Here is a 22,939-nt window from a genome sequence, read left to right as displayed (position 1 = left end):
TTGAATACAATATTTTGGCATTTTATATAGGGTAAAAATATATCTCAGAAACTTAGAAATTTGTCAAACATTATAGTAAGAATTTTGATTACCTGCCTCTCATTTTGGATCCAAGGAGGTGTTGTATAGAATACAGTTAACATGATCTTGACAGGTAAGTTGAAAAAGTGCTTGCTCAATTTAATCTGAGAGGGGATGAGGTAGAGTTTAACATGTTTCCTTGTAGGATTATTCAAAAGCTTTCACTATGTGAATTTTTAAGAGTGGAATAGACTATTCAGTATTTCCTAAGATTTATTCATAAAAATCTTTTTCTTTTGACCACATCTCTTAACATCTCTTGGAGGAGCATTCCTTTGTGTTCTATGAGAGAAAACAATTGTTAATACATTTGAAAAATTGGTAGTTTAGTTATATTTATGTGGTTAATTAGAAGGTAGATTTGCCCACTACATATAAACATTTTGAGCCAGCTCCCATGTATGTCTTTTTTTTTTTTTTTTTTTTTTAAGATTTTATTTTTAAGCTCTACACCCAACATGGGACTTGAACTTAAACCCTGAGGTCAAGCGTTGCATGCTCTAGAGACTGAGCCAGCCAGGTGCCCCACCCCATGTCTTTCTTTAACTCAAATGCTGCTGCTGTTACCTGGGTTTTTTAGGTTAACTGGAGAAAGGTGTTTATTACAGGTATGTCCATATATAATCATGCTAGTTTATCCATAGAATCAAGATCCTGAAAGATTCTATCAAATAACTCCTCTGAAATAATCCAGGAAGACTATATAGAACAACTTGCAAAAAGTTGTGATGCTCTTAAAATGACATAAAATTCATTGTATATTCTGTTTTTGTGAGGTAAGTTAGAGGACTTTTATGTTATTACATGCTAATGCGTTGCTCATAGGTGGTGTGCCCCCAGTTGTGAAAATGCAGCATTAAAAAAAAAATTTCATTGTTTACTTAATTATTATTTATTTATTTTAGAGAGGAAGGGGGAAGGGTAGAGGAAGAATCTTCAAAGCAGGCTCCATGTCCAGCACAGAGCCCAAAGAGGGGCTCAATCTCACAAGACTACACTACAATTTCTGTAGTAAAATGTCATTAAATTGGGCTTATTTTATAATTTGATAAAATTCAAGTATTCTAACTAATGTTACCATTATTTATGAGAAGTGACTGTCATGAGTCAGCTAAAGTCATTTTCATTAAATGATATTTTCCTTGCTCATTTTAGTTTTGATAACATATTAATTTGAACTAACTATATACTTCATCATCTATCTGAATGTTTTAGGCAAACTGAGCTGTTTCACAGAACAGAATTATGGTGTTGGATATTCCTTTTAATAATGTAATTTGTTGGGGTGCCTGGGTGGCTCAGTGGGTTGGGCCGCCTTTGGCTCGGGTCATGATCTCAGGGTCCTGGGATCAAGTCCCGAGTCAGGCTTTCTGCACTGCAGGTGGCCTGCTTCCTCCTCTCTCTCTCTCTGCCTGCCTGTCTGCCTACTTGTGATCTCTGTCAAATAAATAAATAAAATCTTAAAAAAAAAAAACTATAATTTGTTGGGGTCCTCTTTTAGATGCTGCCTCAAATCCCTTTTATTTTTTTTTTAAGATTTTTATTTATTTATTTGACAGACAGAGATCACAAGTAGGCAGAGAGGCAGGCAGAGAGAGAGAGGAGGGAAGCAGGCTCCCCGCTGAGCAGAGAGCCCGGCACAGGGCTCGATCCCAGGACCCTGAGATCATGACCTGAGCCGAAGGCAGAGGCTTTAACCCACTGAGCCACCCAGGCGCCCCTCAAATCCCTTTTAGATCTAAGTTATGTATAACAAATTTAGAAGTAAATTATGAATAATAATGGTACAGATGCCATCCTTCCAATATAGTACTGTTTAGCTACCATGTTTTCAGTTTTCTTCTTTTAATGCATCTAAGATTGAATTGGCTAGGTTGGGTTGGGTTGGGTTTGGTTTGTAGCTGTATCACACTCTGGCTCATACCGAGCTTGCAAGCCAGGACTACTTTATCTAGTACTCGTATGATTCTGATGTTGATAACTCAAGTTGGGAAAAAGGGCATCATTTTAGAGTGGGATAATGATGAGCTCACTTTTCAAACTAGTTCAGTTAGTTGCTGGTGGGATGTCAAACAAATGGAGATGTTATTAAGACCGAGATCTGGGTTTGGACAGAAGATAAAAAGTAAATGTACAGAGAGATTTGTGATTTTTAGGTGATAATTAAAACTGGCGGAGGGTTTTTGTATGGAGATGAAGCAGCAGTGGGACTTGCTGTTGCTTTTTCATACAAACTCAAGCAGAAGCTGTTTGCAGTACCCTTAGCCCTTTCATTAGTATATACTTTTCAGTCTCAGTGGTTATCTCAAAACCTTTAAGGGACAGTTTAGGGGATTACTGAAATAATTTTTATAATTTTGTTTTATTAATTAATTCCTAAGATAAGTTTATTAGTCCCCGAGAGTCATAATATTGCACAGAAAATAGTGATATTGGTTTTGTATTTGTCATGTATCATCTTAGCTGTTTATGGAATGTCCTGTCATATTTATCAAATTTATTAAAGCATGCATTATATTTGAACAGTGACTATAACTTGAAACATCTGTTTAGGAGATGAATTGAAGGTTACTGGGAGATGACAAGGTAACAAATACTATAAATTAATCATTTAATTTCTTTCATTTAGATATACAAGAAATTGATAACTTGTTGCTTCCAGTGATGGGAACTGAGCCACTGAGGGTAGGGTGTGGGTGGCCGGTTGCCTTTTCACTTTGTACTCTTGTGTGCTATTCACATTTTGAACCACGGAATGATTTTACTTTGGGAACAGAAAAGATATTTAAATTTTGAAAATTGCTATATTTACTTCAAACATAAGGCAGTATGATTGTGTTAATATTGACACTTGAAGTTAGAAATCATGATTTCAGATCTTAATTTCAACCATTGCCTGGACAGCTGACATTAGCTGACTCATTTCACCTCTTCGAATCAGTTTCACATTTGCCCTGCTTACCTCTCAGGATAATTGAGTTCACTCAGGTATGTGAGGCACACAGTCTGGTAGGTGCTGAGAGGAGACACCTTTTCAATCATGTGGTCATCAACTATCAAGTGTAGAACTAGACCCCCCAAAATTTTTTTTTAAGATCTTATTTATTTGAGAGAGAGCACAAGCGGGGGTTGGGAGCGGCTGCGGGGGAGGGAGAGGCAGACTCCCTACTGAGCAGGGTGCTCCAGAACTAGACAAAATTTTGACCTATTTTGATAAATCCTATATGCTTTGAAGATTAGTCAGAAGAAAAAAGATTAGTAGGAAGAATTTACAGTAGCAGCTTGGGAGTGGTAAGGAAGAGGTTAGTGTGGTCCTTCCAAAGACAAGGACAGTTGAGTTTACGAAGAATAAGTGAGGTGGGGAAAGAGGATAAGGAGTGAGAGAAGGTATTTTGCTAAGAAAGAGCTCCAGCTCCATCTCATCTGATGTATGTTTGTGTGTAGCACATTTTTGTTTTATCTATTTTAAGACAGTACTGTATCATGTTCTTCCTCAGTTTTGCTAGTCCCCAAAATTTTGGCTATAGCTATTAGTTGAAATTTGGGGAAATCTGACTTGGGACTTGACAGTGAACGCTAAAAAATTAGTAAAGAATCACTAAAACTCGACCAGATTTTTAGTACATACATTTTACTGTATAGACCGTAAGTATTAAATCATCAGATTCTGATGTCAGCCTTCACTTCTTTCTTTCTAAGGCACTAGTGAGAATTCCTAATTCAGGGGCTAAGGCTCTAATTTGCAGTCCACTTGCATTTTCCCCAAATGAGTAGATTTTTATTCCCTTCATCTTTTTTGGTGTTTTTGTCCCCATATACTTCTGTATTTCTTCTGTGTGCCTGGTATCTCATTACTATACCTTTAGTCTTCAAAAGCCTAAAATTAATTCTAAATAGTCTTTTACTTTGATTTTTGTGACTGCTTTCTCCTGGTGTAAAACTTGTTGCCTACTTTATTTGCTAAGTCATGTATTTAACTTTTTCTAATCTTGAATATTTTTTTCCCTCTTCAGTGGGAAAGATACAAATTTTAAATCCATTTAACAAGAAGCTGTTGAGCTCCTAATTTATAAGTACATACAGTTTACTCGATGCCATATTGTTTCCTTGGTAGCACCATTAAATGGCTTACCCCAGAGTAGTTTATAGACTTTTTTTTTTTTTTTAAGATTTTATTTATTTATTTGACAGGGAGAGATCACAAGCAGGCAGAGAGGCAGGTAGAGAGAGAGGAGGAAGCAGGCTCCCTGCTGAGCAGAGAGCCCAATGCGGGGCTCGATCCCAGGACCCTGAGATCATGACCTGAGCCGAAGGCAGCGGCTTAACCCACTGAGCCACCCAGGCGCCCCAAGTTTATAGACTTTTAATGTTGAACTGCCTAATACCCACTCTCCTGTAAGTTACAGTTTAAGGGCATTTATATTTTACTATTTAATATTTAACATCCAATATTTTGTAAGTTAAAGAAGTAATTTGTAAATTGGAAATAAAGATAGAAGATTGTATTTATTATGGATATTAGCCTCTGTAACCACCATGGTTATTAAAAACAAGTACAAATGTTTAAAGTTTTACACGGGTTTAGTTTTTTGTTTGTTTTGTTTTTTAAAAGATTTTATTTATTTATTTGTCAGAAAGAGAGAGGGAGTAGCAGACATAGGGAGAAGAAGGTTCCCCGCTGAGCAAGGAGCCCCATGTGGGACTCAATGCCAGAACCCTGGGATCACCATCTGAGTCCAAGGCAGTGCTTAACCGACTAAGCCACCCAGGCATCCCATTCACAGGTGTAGTTTTAAGTGAGAAATAGACTTTTGCACAAAATTTATATAGAGTATTTGTTAAAACTGTAGAAGACATAAAATTGGGTATTATGTAGGTACTTTCCTCTTTAGTTTTTCATGTGTGTTTGTAAATGGGAAGAAAAAGATGAGGTATCTCAATCTCTGAGTGATTTAGCAGTTCAGAATGAATGAGTAAGAAAGCATTATTTCGTAATTGCAGAACAGACTTCTGCTTTTAATGACTCTTTCACTTCAGATGCTTTAACTTCAGAGTAACAGAAAATTAAGCTGTATGTGGGTTAAACAGTACGGATGTTCATCATCTCATACAATAAACAGTCTAGAGGTAAGAGTTAGTTAACTGAGTAGATTGATACCATCATCAAAAATTCAAGTTCTCTGATACCCCAGAATGATCTGTCCTTTTAAGCTGGATCCTCATGATCCCATGGTACCTGCCACAAGTGGCAGATGTCACAGGTGAGAAAACGGAATTCTATCTGCTTATATTGCATTTGCAAAGAATAGCAACCTTCTCAGAATCCCCCGCCCGCCACCCCCCAATAGCTGTTTTGTAGCTTTGGCCACAATTGGGTCACTTATACATGCCTAAGCTACCACTTGGCAGGGGTGGCTTCTTTCTTTGAAGGACCTGGCTGCTTGGATGATCATAAAATTCTGTGCGCAGGTAAGAAGTGGCTGTTGGGTAGGGAATCAGTAATGCCTGTTGCAGTTGAGCCCATTTTAATGTTTTTTTTTTTAACGTGTTCAAATGTTTAATAATTATTTTAAAAAGTAAGTACATCAGTAGTAGCTAAGAGTAATAACTATGGAATAAAGCAGCTCTTTGACACTCAGCAGCTATGAGAACTTAACACAAGCATATGAATTTCAGTTACTACTAAAATGGGAATAATAATGGTACCTATTTTTTAGGGTTGTTTTGAGGATTAAATGCCATAATGCATGCAGCATGCTTTGACTTAGTATTTGGCCCATAGCAAATGATCACTATGTGTTAACTGCTTTTATTTTCATATTTTAATTTTAACTTACCTTGAATGATTGAAGCTTTTGCCTAAATCTATTATATATTATGTTTTATGGGATGCCAATATTGTAACTATCTCTTCTTGAGTTTTAATTGTTGAACTTTACCATAGGTCTGGTTTTGAGGGAAGCAAATTTGATGATGGCTGTTGAAACACTTAAACATCAAAAGTCATTCATCCGGGCGCCTGGGTGGCTCAGTGGGTTGAGCCGCTGCCTTTGGCTCAGGTCATGGTCTCAGAGTCTTGGGATCGAGCCCCGCGTCGGGCTCTCTGCTCAGCAGGGAGCCTGCTTCCTCCTCTCTCTCTGTCTGCCTCTCTGCCTGCTTGTGATCTCTCTGTCAAATAAATAAATAAAATCTTAAAAAAAAAAAAAAAGAAAAAAAAAGTCATTCATCCAACCTACCTTCTTCATAAGTGCTGCTCTCTGTTTTCAGCATAATTTTGATTATTATTACCATTTTTTTATCAGAGTTTCATGAAGTAATACAGCTTATATTATACTCATTTCTGGATTATTGATCCTGCTTTAGATCTATTTAAATATAAAGACATTTTTTTTTTAAAGATTTTATTTATTTGTCAGAGCATGCACAAGCAGGGGGAACAGCAAGCAGAGGGAGAAGCAGGCTCCACACTGAACAGGGAGCCCAATGCATAACTCAATCCCAGGACCCTGGGATCAGGACCTGAGCTAAAGGCAGATGCTTAACCAACTGAGCCACCCAGGTGTTCCTAAATATAAAGACTTCTGAAAACATTGTGGGGAGGGATAATTAACAAGGGATTGTAAAATGGGAATGATACTTAATAGGCCTGTAAGTATTTAATGCAATAAAGTACTTAAAGGTCTGTTCATATTAGGCCCTCAATAAAAGTTTATTTTCTTCCTTATCTCTCATATGATGAACATCTCAAAAGTATTGTTTCTTCAGAGGCAGAAGAGATTGTTACCAGCTGTGTCAGTAGGGGTGAATGATATCAATCAGGATAAAGGAACTCAGGCTAGGAATTTCAAACAGGGATTTAATACAGGAAATTGATTATGAAATGCTAAAATTTCATTGGCTGACCAGGGGTCAACTTAGCCATCACTTATATCATGGTTTTTATGAGAAAAAAATAGGTAGGCGTACCTTAACTTTTAAACAAACATTAAAACCACAAATATTTCAAATAAGTTGGGAAAGCTGTATTTTGCTCATAGTTCTTTTCTGACAGTTGAAAGTGAATAAATAGATTATATATTATTTTAAATATGGTATATAGCATAGGATTACGTTTCCTTTTCAGTGGATGCTAGGCTACCCAAAGGAAATTATTCTTAAAAAACCAAGTTAAATGAATTTTCTTTTTCATTAATTGCTTCATAGTACAACCATAACTCTGGAGGTGGAGGGTGCTTTTCCTGGAGTTTCCAGTTGTCTTTTTTTTTTCCTTTTAATTGAGGGGGCGGAAAAAGATGTGGCTTCCATTTATCTTCCACTCATTGTATCTGTTCCTTAGAATCTATTCCATTATTCTTCTTAAAGATACTCTTGTAAGAGTCCACATTAAGATTCTAGGCCAAGCCTACTGCACAGTTTTAATCCTGGAATTTTTTTTTTTTCTTCATTAGACCATTGTATTTATATTAACCATTATTTTTTTCTTGATTTTCCTCTTCCAGTTTGCTGGAGTACATTCTTAAGTAAATTTCTCAGAAAGAGGGAATTGCAGAAACTTCTGAACTTTTATAGAACTAAAAAATATTCCCCTGGCCTGTGACTTATTTCATCAGTTATCCATATGACTTAATGTCTCCTTCAGATCTTAACTCACATATCCTCTTCTCAAAGAGGCCTTCCTTGACCGTCGTATTTTTTTTTTTAATTTAAGATTTTATTTATTTATTTCACAGACAGAGATCACAAGTAGGCAGAGAAAGGGGGAAGCAGGCTCCCTGCCGAGCAGATAGCCTGATGAGGGGTTAGATCCCAGGACCCTGGGATCATGACCTGAGCCAAAGACAGAGGCTTTAACCCACTGAGCCACCCAGGCACCGAACGTCGTATTTTAAATTGCAAATCCTGCGTATTATCAATCCTTCTTCAGTGCTTTTTCTCACAATGTACTTAACACATGCTAACATGCTATATATTTTGCTTATTTATTTATTCTGTTTCCCTAATAAAAAGTGCTATACAGCAGAGATTTATGTAGTTTTGTTCGCTGCTACATCCTTGTGATATAAAATCATGCCTGGCACATAATAGCCCCTCAGTAAATAATCACTGAATGAGTTAGTTAATGTTTCCCTCACTATTACACTCACTTACCCTCACTATTACAAATCCAAGTTATAAATCATTTTCTCTTAGAACTTTTAAGGGATTGTTCCATTGTATTCTGGTATCTAGTGTTATTAATGCAAAATGTAATGTCAGTCTCTCTCTTTTTTTCTTTTTCCTTTTATGGGTGATGTATTCTCCCTTTCAGAGCTTTCGTTTTCGGGGGTACCTGGGTGGCTTGTCAGTAAAGCATCTGCCTTCGACTCAGGTGATGATCCCGGGATTCTGAAATCAAGCCCCCCAGGGAGCCCGCTTCTTCTTCTCCCTCTGCTGTTCCCCCATTTGTGCTCTCTCTCAAATGAATTAATAAAATCTTTAAAAAGAAAGCTTTCGTTCCTTTGGATCTGTGGAAATTTTCAGCATTGTATATAGAAGTGGGTTTTTCATTTATTCTAGTTAGTACATAGGAAGCTCTTTAAATTAAGATTATTGTTTTTTTTCCAGCTCTGGGAAATTATATTCTTTAAAAAAAAAAAGATTCTTAGCCTCTTTTTTTTTTTCTGTAGTATCAACAACTATTGATTGTCAAATCTCTTTTCCCTTCATGTGCCATTTTCCACATTTTTCTCTTTTTAATTTTATATCTCTTTGAAGTTTGATATGTTTATAATAAATGGTGAAATCTGGCATACCATTTTCTTTGACTAAAATGAAATACAATAGGCTACAATAGGATAGATTGCTTTAATATTTGTATTTTGTTTATTACTAATAATAATGAATGGCAGTGGTGGCTTATCACATCAGTAGGAAAAGGAAATATTCATCAGTAAATGATCTCTGGCTTATTGGAAGAGGACTTGCTCTAATTTCTTATCAGACACTATATATTTTAAATATTATGTAATAAAATATTACACATCCATAAAATGTATGAGTAGAGATGTTTGTTACAGTATTATTTGTAATATGTGAATGGCCTAAATGTACAATAAGGTAATACTTTATTAAACTCTCATACTGGTACTGTGAAATGCTTTGTGACTATTAACAGCTGTATTTTTCAAAGAATGTTCAGTAATATTGAAAATGATACATTGAGCATAGCATAAAATGTAAATGTGTTGAATCATTACGTTGTATACCTGAAAGTAGTGTGACAGTGTATGTCAACTATTCAGTAAAAAAGACAGAAAGAAACTGATGTATTATCCCAGTTATTTGTGTCTACACACACACATATAAATTTTCACACGTGCTTAAAGAAAAGGACTAGTGGAAAATATTCAAAATGTTAATACAGGTCCATATTCCCATATATGAAACCATTGGGCCAGTACGTATTCCTGAATTCCAAATTTTTTAGATTTTAGAACATAAATCTATGTTTTCATAACATCTGGAGAAGTACTCTATAATCAAACATGTATTTCTGCAGTGAAACGTGACTAATTCACATTAAGTAAGATACATAAAGTTTATAATTTCATGTCAGTGGAGGTTACATTTTGCTGCTAAATCAAATTATGCCAAACTTAATTTTAAAATTTCCCTTTTTTTTTAAACCTTTTTTGGATCTCAGAATTATGTGCTTTTTGGGTCAGTAATTATTTAAGCAATGAAATTATGAATTTGTTTAATTATTGTTTTTATAATTTTTCACATATTTCTAGGAACATATAAATATGTATGTCACAGGAAAAATATTTTTATAAAAATTTCAAAACTATGTTTTATATAATTAATTGAATTAAGCTTTCCTACTAAATCTTAGCCTTCCCTAAAAGAAGGGAAAAGAACCAAATTCACTGTAAGATACTCATTCAATGATTTAACAAATACTTGTCCAGTAACTACTATTTCTTTTTAAAGATTTTATTTATTTATTTGACAGAGAGACAGCACAAGCAGGCAGAGTGAGAGAGAGAAGTAGGCTCCCTGACAAGCAAGGAGCCTGATGTGAGACTCGATCCCAGGACCCTGGGATCATGACCTGAGTCGAAGGCAGTCGCTTAACTGACTGAGCCACCCGGGGTCCCTAGTAACTACTATTTTTTTTTTTTTTTTAAGATTTTCTATTTATTTATTTGACAGGCAGAGATTACAAGTAGGCAGAGAGGCAGGCAGAGAGAGAGAGAGGAGGAAGCAGGCTCCCCGCCGAGCAGAGAGCCCGATGCGGGGCTCGATCCCAGGACCCTGGGATCATGACCTGAGCCGAAGGCAGAGGCTTTAACCCACTGAGCCACCCAGGCGCCCCTAGTAACTACTATTTTAATAAACATAAATAACCTTACAAGTTATCAGAGAAATTAATATTTCAAACTATGATATATTTTCAGTAATTTAATAATTCTGACAATTCCAGTTGTTTATGAGGATGCCAAGGAGCACAAGGAAATTTTGTACAGTGCAGGTTGGGTATCAGTTGATAAAAACTATTTTGGAAAGCAATTTGATAATATCTGGTGAAGTTGAAGTTGTATATATTTCTCTGTAAAATCTCTTTCATGTCGTGTGACTTGTCATTAATACATTGATTTGTACAGTTAACTTCTACTGCATCTTGCCCCCTAGCATTTTATTCACTATAATTTTATATTACTGGGTTCTCACTACCTGTGATTTTTTTTTTTTTCTTTTTCTAGGGCAGTGCATGTGCTGTTCAATAACTTGCTTCCTGAGCCTTTTCACAAAAAAAGGGCTTTTTAAACAAAAACTTTACTTTTGGTTGTTTTGATATGCCAATAGCCATGCAAATACTCAGCACCTTTACTTACCAGATATGGTATGTAGTTAAGAGTCTCTTTAATTTTGCTGAGGTTATTACTATTTTCTGTAGACAGGTACAATGTAATAGGATGACTTGGATTACGAACCAAAATTATTTGTGGGCCTAGACATGGAATCCATCTCTTTCATTGCATACTTTTTCTAGAATCACAGCTTTTTTATTTCAGTATAATGTGATAAACAATAAGGTGGTTAAGAGGAGTTGGATAGAATTAAATAGGGGTCTTCTAAGTCAGGGGTCAGCAATGCTTTTTATAAAAGAACAGTTAATATATATTTTAGGCTGTTTGAGCCATACATTTCTATCACAACTACTCATTTGCTATCACTGCGTGAAAACTAGTCAGAGATGATATATAGATGAACGAGTGTGGCTGGACACAGAAATTTGAATTCCATGTTATTTTTACAGGACACAAAATATTTTTAAAATTTATTAACCATATAAAAAATAAGCTTAGTATTAAAAATATTATTTAAATCACATAAAATTATCCGTAGCTCTCAAGTTATACAAAAACAAATGGCAGGCAAAATATCATTCATTGGCCATGGTTTGTGAACCCTTGTTGTAAGACTTTTAATTACAGGATGTTAATTGAATGTGCCTCTTTTGGTTACCCATTCAGTCTCCGCTACTTTCATTTACTAGGAGAGTTAGTAACCTCCTAGGTTTTAGGATTAATGAAAATGTAGTGGTGCCTGGGTTGCTCAGTCAGTTAAGCATCTGCCTTCTGCTCAGGTCATGATCCTCAGGGTCCTTGGGTCACGCCCAGTATGTGGCTCCCTGCTCAGCGAGGAGCCTGCTTCTCCTTCTCCCCGTACCCCCAACCCCACCCCACATGTGTGCTTGCTCGCTTGCTCTCAAATAAATAAGATCTTTAAAAAAAAAAAAAAAAAAGGAATAGTGAAAATGTCATTGCTAATCCCAATGGCTTCTGAGTATCCTTGATATCCTGAATAAAGATCATGATAAGATAATAAAGATAATAACAAACCATAAGTGACTCTTAATCTCACAAAACAAACTGAGGGTTAATGGGGGGAGGGGGGTTGGGGGAGTGGGATTATGGACATTGGGGAGGGTATGTGCTATGGTGAGTGCTGTGAAGTGTGTAAACCTGGCTATTCACAGACCTGTATCCCTGGGGATAAAAATATATTATATGTTTATAAAAAATAAAATTAAAAAAAAAAGATAATAAAGATAATAAAAACAACAGTAATAACACTATTGTGTTGATGATACGCAGGTTCCTCCAGCAAAGATTCAAACTCATTTGCTTATAGGAACCACATATAAGGCCTGAATGTTTAGGAAACAGGAAGTTGTATGAATTGGCTCAAAATGAACAGCACATGCCTCCTCTGAAAAAAAGCAGTAGCCACCACGTAGCTGTGTCCTGTAGAGGGAAAGAAGCCCCAGTGTTCCCCAAAGAAAAACATCCAAGAGAAATCAAGACCTACATAAATCAAGACTAAATATTAGTTGAATTAAGTCTCCTAGTTGTTTAATGTAACAAATCTGTTTTTGCTTTTTATTCTTTTTTAGAACATTTTTATTTAAATTCGGTTAATATATAATGTATTATTGGTTTCAGAAGTATAGGCCTGTGATTCTTCAGTCTTAAATAATACCCAGTGCTTATTATATCATATGCCCTCCTAATGTCCATCACCCAGTTACCCCATCTTTCCACCCATCTCCCCTCCACCAACCCTCTATTTGTTTCCTATGATTAAGAGTCTCTTAAGGTTTGTCTCCCTCTCTGGTTTCATCTTGGTTTTTTTGTCTTCTTTTCCACTATGATCCTCTGTTTTGTTTCTTAAATTCTATTAAATTGCAGTATCGGTGAGATAATATAATTGTCTTTTTCTGGCTTATTATGCTTGGCATAATACACTCTAGTTCCAGTCACATCTTTGCAAATGTCAAGATTTCATATTTTTGATGGCTGCATAATATTCCTCTCTCTCTCTCTCTCTCTCTCTCTCTCTCTCTCTCTCTCTCTCTGTGTGTGTGTGTGTGTGTGTATACACACCACATCTTCTTTATCCATTTATCTGTGGGTGGGCATCTGGGCTCTTAGCATAGTTTAGCTATTGTGGACATTGCTGGTATAAATGTTGGGGTGCAGGTGCCCTTTCGAATCACTACATTTATATCTTTGGAGTAAATACCAAGTAGTGCAATTGCTGGGTTATAGGCTAGCGCTATTTTCAACTTTTAGAAGAAATCCATACTGTTTTCCAGTGTGACTGCACAAGCTTGCATTCCCACCAACAGTGTAGGAGGGTTCACCTTTCTCTGCATCCTTGTCAACATGTCATTTCCTGAACTGCGAATTTTAGCCATTCTGACTGGTGTGAAGTGGTATCACATTGTGGTTTTGATTTGGATTTCCCTGATGCCAAGTGATATGGTGCATTTTTTCATATGTCTCTTGGCCATTTATATGTCTTCTTTGGAGAAATATCTGTTCATGTCATCTTCCCATTTCATGACTGGATTGTTTTTGGGGTGTTGAGTTTGATAAGTTCTTTATATTTGAATACTAGCCCTTCATCTGATATATCATTTGCAAATATCTTCTCCCATTCTGTCTGTTGTCTTTTGGTTTTGTTGACTGTTTCCTTTGTTGTGCAAAAGCTTTTTATCTTGTTGAAGTCCCAATAGTTTATTTTTGCCTTTGTTTCCCTGCCACTTTGCTGAATTCCTGTATGAGTTCTAGCAATTTTGGGGTGCAGTTTTTTGAGTTTTCCACATAGAGTATCATGTCATCTGCAAAGAGTGAGAGTTTGACTTCTTTGCTGATTTGGATGCCTTTTTTTTTTTTTTTTTTCTCTGAGTGCTGAGGCTAGAACTTCTAGTACTACGTTGAACAGTGGTGGTGATAGTGGACATCCCTTTCATGTTCCTGACCTTAGGGGAAAAGTTCTCAGTTTTTCCCTATTGAGAATGATATTCACTGTTGGCTTTTCGTATAAGGCTTTTATGATACTGAGGTATGTTCTTTCTCTCCCTACACTGCGAAGAGTGTTAATCAAGAAAGAATGCTGTACTTTATCAGTACCTTTTCTGCATCTGTTGAGAGGATCATATGGTTCTTGTCCTTTTATTTATGTAGTGTATCACATTGATTGATTTGCAGATGTTGAACAAGGATGAAGGGAAATAATCCATATTGATGGGTCTGGGTGTTGCTTTTTTGTCCAGTCTGTTACCCTGTGTCTTTTGATTGGGGCATTTAGCCCATTTACATTCAAAATAACTATTGAAAGATAGTGCCATTGTATTGCCTCTAAAGTCAGTGTTTCTGCACATTGTCTCTGTTCCTTTCTGGTCTGTGTTACTTTGGGTTCTCTTTTGCTTAAAGGATCCCTTTTAATGGTTCTTGTATGGCTGGTTTGGTGATCACAACTTCTTTTAGTTTCTGTTTGTCCTGGAAGCCTTTTATCACTCCTTTTCTTTTGAATGACATCCTGGCTGGATAAAATATTCTTGGCTGCATATTTTTCTCATTTAGCACCCAGAGTTACCATGCCAGTCCTTTCTGGCCTTCCAGGTCTCTGTGGATAGGTCTGCTGCCAATCTAATGTTTCTTAACATTAAGAACAATCCTTTTAGGTTTCAGAACTCTTGTCTCAGCTGCTTTCAGGATTTTCTCTTTGTCTCTGAGATTTTTAAGTTTCACTATTATATGTCGGGGTGTTGACCTATTTTTATTGATTTTGAGGGGGCTCTCCATGCCTCCTAGATTTTGATGCCTGTTTTCTTCCCAGAGTGGGGAAGTTCTCTGCTGTAATTTGCTGCAGTATACCATCTGCCCCCGCCTCTCTCTTTCCTCTTCTTCTGGGATCCCAATTATTCAAATATTGATTTGCTTTATGGTATCACTTACCTCCCACGTTCTCTCCTCCTGATCCAGTAGGGGTTTATCTCTCTTATTATCAGCTTCTTTATTCTCTATTGTTTGATCTTCTGTATCACTAAATCTCCCTTCTGCCTCATTTATCCTAGCAGTTAGAGCCTTCATTTTTACTGCATTCGACTTAGTTAGATTTTAGTTCTTTTATTTCTCCAGAAGGGGATTCTCTAATGTCTTCTATGTTAAACACACACACACACACACACACACACACACACACACACAAATCAGAATATAATCAGACAGGGATGGAACAGAGCAATACACTGGATCCTGTGTGTGTTTTGGTCTGTTAGAAAACTAGATCCCAAAATTGTAAAGAAAGAAAAACTTACATATGAGGAAAATAAAATTAAATACAATGAAATGATAGAATGTAACTGTAAAAATGAAAATTAAAAGACAAGAGGAGAAAAAAGAAAAGGAGTATACACAGGTTAACAGAACAGAGCAATACATGATATCCTAAGTATATTTGGGCTGGTTTGTTAAAAGAAACTATGTCATAAAATTGTAAAGAAAGAAAACTTATGTATATACAAAAATAAAATTAAATACATTGAAAGGATAGAATGTATCTGTAAAGATGAAAATTTAAAAAGGCTTTAAGATAACAAAAAAAAAAACAAAAGACAAAGAAAAAAGAAGATGAATGTATATGATCAGGTAGGTGAAAAGAACAGAGCCATACACTAGATTCTGGATATATTTTGGTCTGTTAGAAGAAACTGCATCCCGAAATTATAAAGAAAGAAAGCATATATTCACAATAACAAAATTAAATACAATGAAAGAATGGAATGTAACTATAAAAATGAAAATTTAAAAAGGCTTTTTTAAAGTTGATAAAACAAGAAATTGGTTGTAAAGGGGGGGCGGGTAATTGAGAGGCTAAAGAATCGTGGGGGAGAAAACATTGAATTTTAGATGCTATACTCCCCAGCACTGGAGTTTTGTAATTCTCATTGCTTGGTCAGCTTGGTCTTGGTTGGATGTTCTTGCTGATCTTCTGGAGGAGAGGTCTGTTGCATTGATTCTCAAGTGTCTTTGCTCCAGGAGGAATTGCACTGCTCTTGCCAGGGGGCCAGGCTAAGTGAGCTGCTGGATTGCTATATGTGGCTTTTGTTCCCTGAAGGCTTTCCACACCACTTTCAAGAATGAGAATGAAAATGATGGCCTCCCAGTCTCCAGCCCTGGAGCCAAGAGCCTGGGGCCCCACTCCTCAGTGTGCCCTTAGGGAAAAACAGTCAGTCACTCCTGTCTGCCTGGTCTCTGCTGTCTGTGCTCTCCCAGCCTGCTACTGCATGTTTGTATTTCAGGCCTGGGACCCCATTTTGAGTCCCCAAACTCTGAAGGCTCCTGTAGTACACACTTGTGGCTCTCCTCCGGCAAGGTAGGAAGGGGGGTCTCACTGCCACTTGCTGGGTCCCTTCTCAGAGAGTAGTCCCCTGCCCGTCCCGGGGTGCACAGTTTATGGCACCCTAGACCTGAGAGCCCGCTTCTAGGCTTGTTGATTGCAGCCAGCTTCCCTGCTCCAGTGCCTGGGATCTCTGTCACACTCAGGCACCCCTGGTCTTTCTGTGACCCTGCGGATCCTGAGACCACACTGCCCCACCTAGATTCTGCCCGCTTTGCCACCTGAGCACCTTTCAGGCAGGGATGTTCCTCACTGGAGCAGACTTCTAAAAGTTGTGATTTCCAGTAGCTGGCTTACCTAGGCTCCCTCCCCCTGCAGTTTATCTTCTCATATACTGCCTCATTCTCACTTTTCCGTACTTTCTACCATAGAGAAAGTGGTTGCTTTTCTATTTGTAGAGTTGCAGCTATTATTTTCTTAGATCTCTGGTTGAGTTCATGGGTGTTCAGAATGATTCCTGCACCAGATGAAACCAGGGTCTCCTACTGTTCTGCCATTTTGGACTCTTCCTCTCTGGCTTCTTTCACTTAGCAGGATGTTTTCATCCATGTTGTAGCATTAGTCAGTACTTCATTTCTTTTTATTGCTTAATATTACTCTATTGTATGGGTATATCATATTTTCTTTGTCCACCATTTCATGGACTTTTAAGTTGTTTTCACATTTGGCCTCTTACGCATAATGCTGCTTTGAATAATCCTAATATAAGAATACATATTCTTTGGGGTTTTTGTTTGGTTTTGGTGGGGAGGGGCAGAGAGAGAAGGAGAGAGAGAACCTTAAGCAGGCTCCTTGCCAGCACAGAGCCCCACGCAGAGGTCAGTCTCACAACCCTGAGATCAAGACCTAAGCCAAAATCAAGAGTCAGAAACTTAACTGACTGAGCCACCCAGGTGCCCTAGCAAGTGGTGTTTTTTTTTTTTTTTTAAAGATTTTATTTATTTATTTGACAGAGATCACAAGTAAGCAGAGAGGCAGGCACAGAGAGAGAGGAGGAAGCAGGCTCCCCACTGAGCAGAGAACCCAATGTGGGGCTTGATCCCAGGACCCTGAGATCATGACCTGAGCCGAAGGCAGAGGCTTTAACCCACTGAGCCACCCAGGCACCCCAACAAGTGGTGTTTTTTTTTTAAGCTTATTTGACCACTTGGATACCAAGGAGTAGTTTGGAAAACATCAGACTACATATTTAAAAATTACGTTAATGCCATACTTATATAGTTAAAAGTTATTTATCACTTCCCTAATGATTGTCATTTCTTAAAGTTTCTCCTTTGTCCTTCTTATGTCTATCCTTTTCTGTTGCTCTGATTTTTGTAATTTCCTCTCATGTATTTGTCTAAGTACTGAAAGTGACCAGATTTTGAAATTGCTGTTTCTCTGTGGGTGTGGGTTTGAAACACTAATAGAAAATATTTTCAGGGGCTCCTGGGTGGCTCAGTGGGTCAAGCCTCTGCCTTTGGCTCAGGTCATGATCCTGGGGTCCTGGGATCAAGCCCCGCATCAGGATCTCTGCTCAGCAGAGAGCCTGCTTCCCCCACCCCGCTGCCTGCTTCTCTGCCTACTTGTGATCTCTCTGTCAAATAAATAAGTAAAATCTTTAAAAAAAATTTTTTTTCAGTTAATTATGTCTTTAAAATATAATAAATTATGACTTATTTTTGTACATGTTATTTTAACTAATAGCATTTACAAAACTTGGAAAGAGAGCAATGTTTAGAGAATTACAACTATTAGATACATTTTTGTTGTCTTTCTAATTGAATTTTGCTTTATTCCAGAAAATTTAGAAAATATTGCTAAAGGAATAACTAGTGAACTTTAAAATTATTCAAAATTGAAAAGACTGGTAGACTTTGATCCAAATCAGGAAAGATGGCACCATTACAATGGAGAAGCATATGAGGATGATGACCATCATCATAGAGGTGGTATTCATTGTCAGACCTCGTAATGAGGCCAGTGAATAACACTGACTATTATCATTTTATATGTGTTAGTGAATTGGTGAAGGGCTGTAATCATAATTCACTACTTGGCTATTGGGGTTTTTTGTATTAATATTTAGCTATAGGAATGTTTTAAAAGTCAAATGAAGAATAAATTCAAATGTAAAAGCTCGAAGTAAAATTTAACTCTCAGCTGACCTCTGTACCCCAGATCATTAGGGCTCTTCTCCTCAGATAACCAGAAATAGTACTTTCCCAAGTACTGTTATTTCCCTTATTGTTTCTTGAGTATCCTCTGTTATTTGTTTATATTCATTGCCCTGAGTGGTACTTGAGATTCTTTCCCCCTTTGTTCCTCCCTTGGCATGCACACACTCTTTCTCTATCTAAAATAAATAAAGTCTTTTTTTTTTTTTTAATGTTTGAAATAAACTTAAAAATCTTCATTGTAAATGATTAGACAAAAGCCATTCTCTAGGGTGCCTGGGTGGCTCAGTGGGTTAAGCCTCTGCTTTCGGCTCAGGTCATGATCTCAGGGTCCTGGGATCGAGTCCCGCATCGGGCTCTCTGCTCGGCAGAGAGCCTGCTTCCTCCTCCTCCTCTCTCTCTCTCTGCCTGCCTCTTTGCCTACTTGTGATCTCTCTGTCAAATAAATAAAAATTTAAAAAAAAAAAAAAACCATTCTCTAATAATGATTTTTAAATTCTAGCTCAGCAACACAGTTCTAGAAATTAGTAAGTGAGCCAGATGGAGAAAGCTTCTTTTAATACATATGGACTCTGAAAGCTTTTTATTCTGCTTTTTAGATACTGTTTATCTCAGAGTGTTAGTGTTTTCTTGAATTACATTTTTATTTTATATTAAAACTTTGATAAACCAGGATTAGAGGGGATTGAGTTATTATGATCGATTGCACTTTGGTTATATGAGGAATAATCAGTAGAACTTTGTATTTCTCTCTTCCAGTTTATTGTTGAAAATCTCTCTGGTCTTTATCAATACCTTTTCTTGTTTTAGTAAATAAATACTTGTTTCCACTGTTTGTCCCTAGGAGAATGATGTCTAAATGATGTACCCCAGTCCCTCACACGAGGAAGGTCAGGCATAAAATTAATTGAATAGTAAATACTTGTTAAACAGTTTTGCTTTTGAAAATAATGTTATCCTGGGGCGCCTGGGTGGCTCAGTGGGTTAAGCCACTGCCTTGGGCTCAGGTCATGATCCCAGGGTCCTGGGATTGAGCCCCGCATCTGGCTCTCTGCACAGCGGAGAGCCTGCTTCCCTTCCTCTCTCTCTGCCTGCCTCTCTGCCTGCTTGTGATCTCTCTGTCAAATAAATAAATAAAATCTTTAAAAAAAAAAAAAAAGAAAATAATGTTATCCTTCCTTGTTTTGGATTTGGCATGCAATATACTGATTTTTTTTTTTCCAGTGAGCTGAGCTTTTTCCCCTTATGTTCCAAATACATGTATAAAAGTTTGGAAAACACATACTAATTAAAAGGCAAGAGAGATGTTAGTACATAATAATTTTGAGTGTTTTTACATTGTAAATACAAATATTATCGCGGAACATGTTTTTAATTAAAAATTTAAGAATTTTATGCTTTGAAGATTGCACTTGATTTAGACAGGTAGAGGACTTAAGGACCTGAGGATCAGACTTATATCTATGGCTATTTTTCTTTCCTCCTCTCCTCCTCCCCAGCCAGCACACATACTTTGGTATCTTAAGTATGTTTTATATTTACATTTTCTTTGTTTCCCATGTTCTTTTTGCTAGAGAGAAAGTTAATTCTTGGAACCATTTTTGGTTTATTTATAGATTGGTCAAAGAAAAAATGATGTATGAAAAAGAAGCAAAACAGCAAGAAGAAAAAATTGAAAAAATGAAAGCTGAAGATGGTGAAAATTATGCCATTAAAAAGCAGGTAAATTGTATCTTTAATAATAATAGCTAACATTTACAGAATACCATGTTAACTAATACATTAACAGCCCTGTGAGAAGGTGCTGTTATTTTCTTCTTTACTATTAAAACATCAATTTAAAAATATGGAAACACAGGTTACATAGTTTGCCTAAGTCACATAACCACCAAGCAGTATAGCTAGGGTTTGAATGCAGGAGTTCTGGGTCTAAAATTTGTACTCTTATCCATTAAGCTATCCTGCCTCTCCATTTTAAGTATTAAATATGAAAAATGAGGGCACCTGTCTGGCTTAGTCAGAAGAATATGAGATTTTGATCTCAGGGTTCTGAGTTTTAGCCCCACATAGTTCGTAGAGATTACTACAAAAAATAAACTCAAAAATACTTAATATGTAAATGGCCTAATCTTATGTTAAATGTGCTTGTATATTAAATTTACAAATACTTTCCCCAAACTGATGAGACCACCAAAATAAGTATATATATTATACTTTCAGTGGCTTCTTCTAATTATCCTCATAACAAATTTCAGTCTCCTTTTTGATACCTGCTTATCCAACCTTATCTCTTGCTGTTCCCTCCCTGGACCTCTTAGGTCCAGACTTTTTGTTGCCTGCACATGCTCTTTCCTTTGCCTCTGACATATTACATGTGTATGAGATGCTCTTCCTGCTTCTCCTACCTACCCTTTCTTTATAAATTTCTCTTTATCTTTTAAACATCCCGTACCTTCTGCCTCAACAGTGAGATGAATATCCCTCCTCTGTTCTCCCATAACATCTTATTTATTCCCATCAGAGCATTTATTGAATAGTCACTCTTGGCTGACACTTGTTCATAATTCCTTCAGAAAATAGAAGCAATTGGGAGCTTTGCCTTTTCCTACCACAAAATCTTTCAACCTATCTGCATCTGTACCTGTGCTACCTTCTTTCCTGTTAGAATGGATTATGTTCCCTAACCCTTGTTAAAACCGTCAGTGACATTATTTTCACATTTTTGTCCTCATCTTACATAACTTCAACAGCATTTGACACAAGTAACCACTCTCCTTGAAGCATTTTTTTAATATTAATATCTTTGCTAGAATAATAGCCTCCTAGTTTTCCTTCTGTTTTGCTACCATTCCTCAGTCTCCTTTGCTGAAACTCTCCCTCCCCCTCCCCCTCCCCGTGTGCTCATTGTCCCCCCTACCCCATGTGTGTGTGTGTGTGTGTGTGTGTGTGTGTGTGTTAACCTTTAAGAGTTCTTTCTGCAACCTCTAGGTCTTAAGTTCGTACCATCATAAAACTTCATTTTTATGTTCACTCATTTATTCACTCAACAGATATTTATTGAATCCCCTGCTACTTGCCAAATACTGTTCTAGGCATTCTTTTAGGCCTGACATTAAAAAGAACAAAACAAACAAAAAAACTAGAGTCCCTACTTACTTGGTGTTCATTCTAGTGCCAGTATCCCCCAATCTATATCTCTGGGCTTGACCATTCCAGACGTATATATATTCAACTAATCACCTGTTTGGCATATTCTCTTGGGTGTCCAAAATAAAAATCATGGTCTTCCCTCAAGTTAACCCACCTTCCTAAAACAAAAATCTGTTCCTTCTCTTGTTACCCATCTTCAGTAAATGGTATCTCCAGTCACTGAGATACCTAAAACCAAAAATTTAGTGGATCTCTTCTTGGTGCTTCTCTCTCTTTCCTAATAACCACATCTAATATCCACAAGTCCTATTTCTTATTTCCTCCTTTTCTTTCCTTTCTACCATTGCCGCTAATCCAGTCCACTCTCATCTTCTGCCTATACTATCCGCAAAAGCCTCCTAGTCAGCACACCTCTGTCTCTTGAAACCTCCTTTCCCTCCCACCACGACAGCCAGATTGATGTCTAAAATGGTATGTCAGAACATTTACTTTTTTACTTAACATCCAGTGTACAATGCATGTAGAATAAAATCCAGATAACACTTAGAAAAAGGCTTATACAGACTATATCTCAAGACGACTTCTTTAAATCAGGACTTGGTGAACTCAACAGTGGTTTTAATCATATAAATTACGTTACAAATAATAGTGAATACTCAACCCACACTTCATTCAACAATGTTAATAATTTAAAATGGATTTTTCTGTAGGCATTTGCTCTCTGTGTTTCAAAAACGACATAGTGTCATCTGAAACATCCAGGAAGAAAACCTTAATTTTGAGCTTCTAGAAGAGCCTGCTTCCACTAGATGTGGTATAGCAGAGGACATTTGTGTTTAAGATTTTCCTAAATTGAGGAAGGATTTGTAAACAGATTTATAGATACAGTATGTTTGCTGATATATTAACCACTGTGGACTAACTGCTCTTCATAAGGATTTACATATGGAGTACAGTTTTTTGATTCTTAAAATAATGATGGTTAAATGCTTTTTTAAATAGGTACTTGTATGAATATTTATATCACTCTTGCCCCTCTCTCACTTTTATGTCCTCTGTAGTAAGAAATAGTATGACACAGTATTTGACTTTATTTCTTCCAGGTCCTTCTCCGTCAGGCTTATTTTTCCAGATATGTAACTCCTGACTTCAGTTATTTTTTTCTTTGCCCTGTTCTTTTAATCACCAGTAATGTATTAAAAAAATAGTCATATAACTAGAATAAAAGTTGTAAGTTACCGGAATGGAGAATAAATGTGTTCTCTTTCTAAATACAATTCTGCAGATAATGTCACAGATTATCAGAGAATCTGTTT

The 22,939-nt window shown here is 36.8% G+C and overlaps 1 protein-coding gene across 2 annotated transcripts in view; it reads left to right on the top strand.

Annotated features, from left to right (window-relative positions):
• The window catches only part of LOC111148309 (tubulin folding cofactor A), a 78,493-nt gene that overhangs the window by 37,731 nt on the left and 17,823 nt on the right, over positions 1-22,939 (top strand). For both annotated transcript variants that reach the window (XM_022504805.1, XM_022504806.1), the window contains exon 2: positions 20,090-20,195. In XM_022504805.1, the coding sequence (XP_022360513.1) occupies positions 20,090-20,195 (106 nt within the window). The remainder of the gene's footprint in view (positions 1-20,089; positions 20,196-22,939) is intronic.

This window comes from Enhydra lutris, unplaced genomic scaffold (assembly GCF_002288905.1).
Source record: "Enhydra lutris kenyoni isolate GAN:26980312 unplaced genomic scaffold, ASM228890v2 scaffoldscaffold19, whole genome shotgun sequence".
NCBI classification, from domain to species: Eukaryota; Metazoa; Chordata; class Mammalia; order Carnivora; family Mustelidae; genus Enhydra; species Enhydra lutris.
Note: the sequence above shows the minus strand (reverse complement) of the source record. Positions and strands in the feature narration are given on the sequence as shown.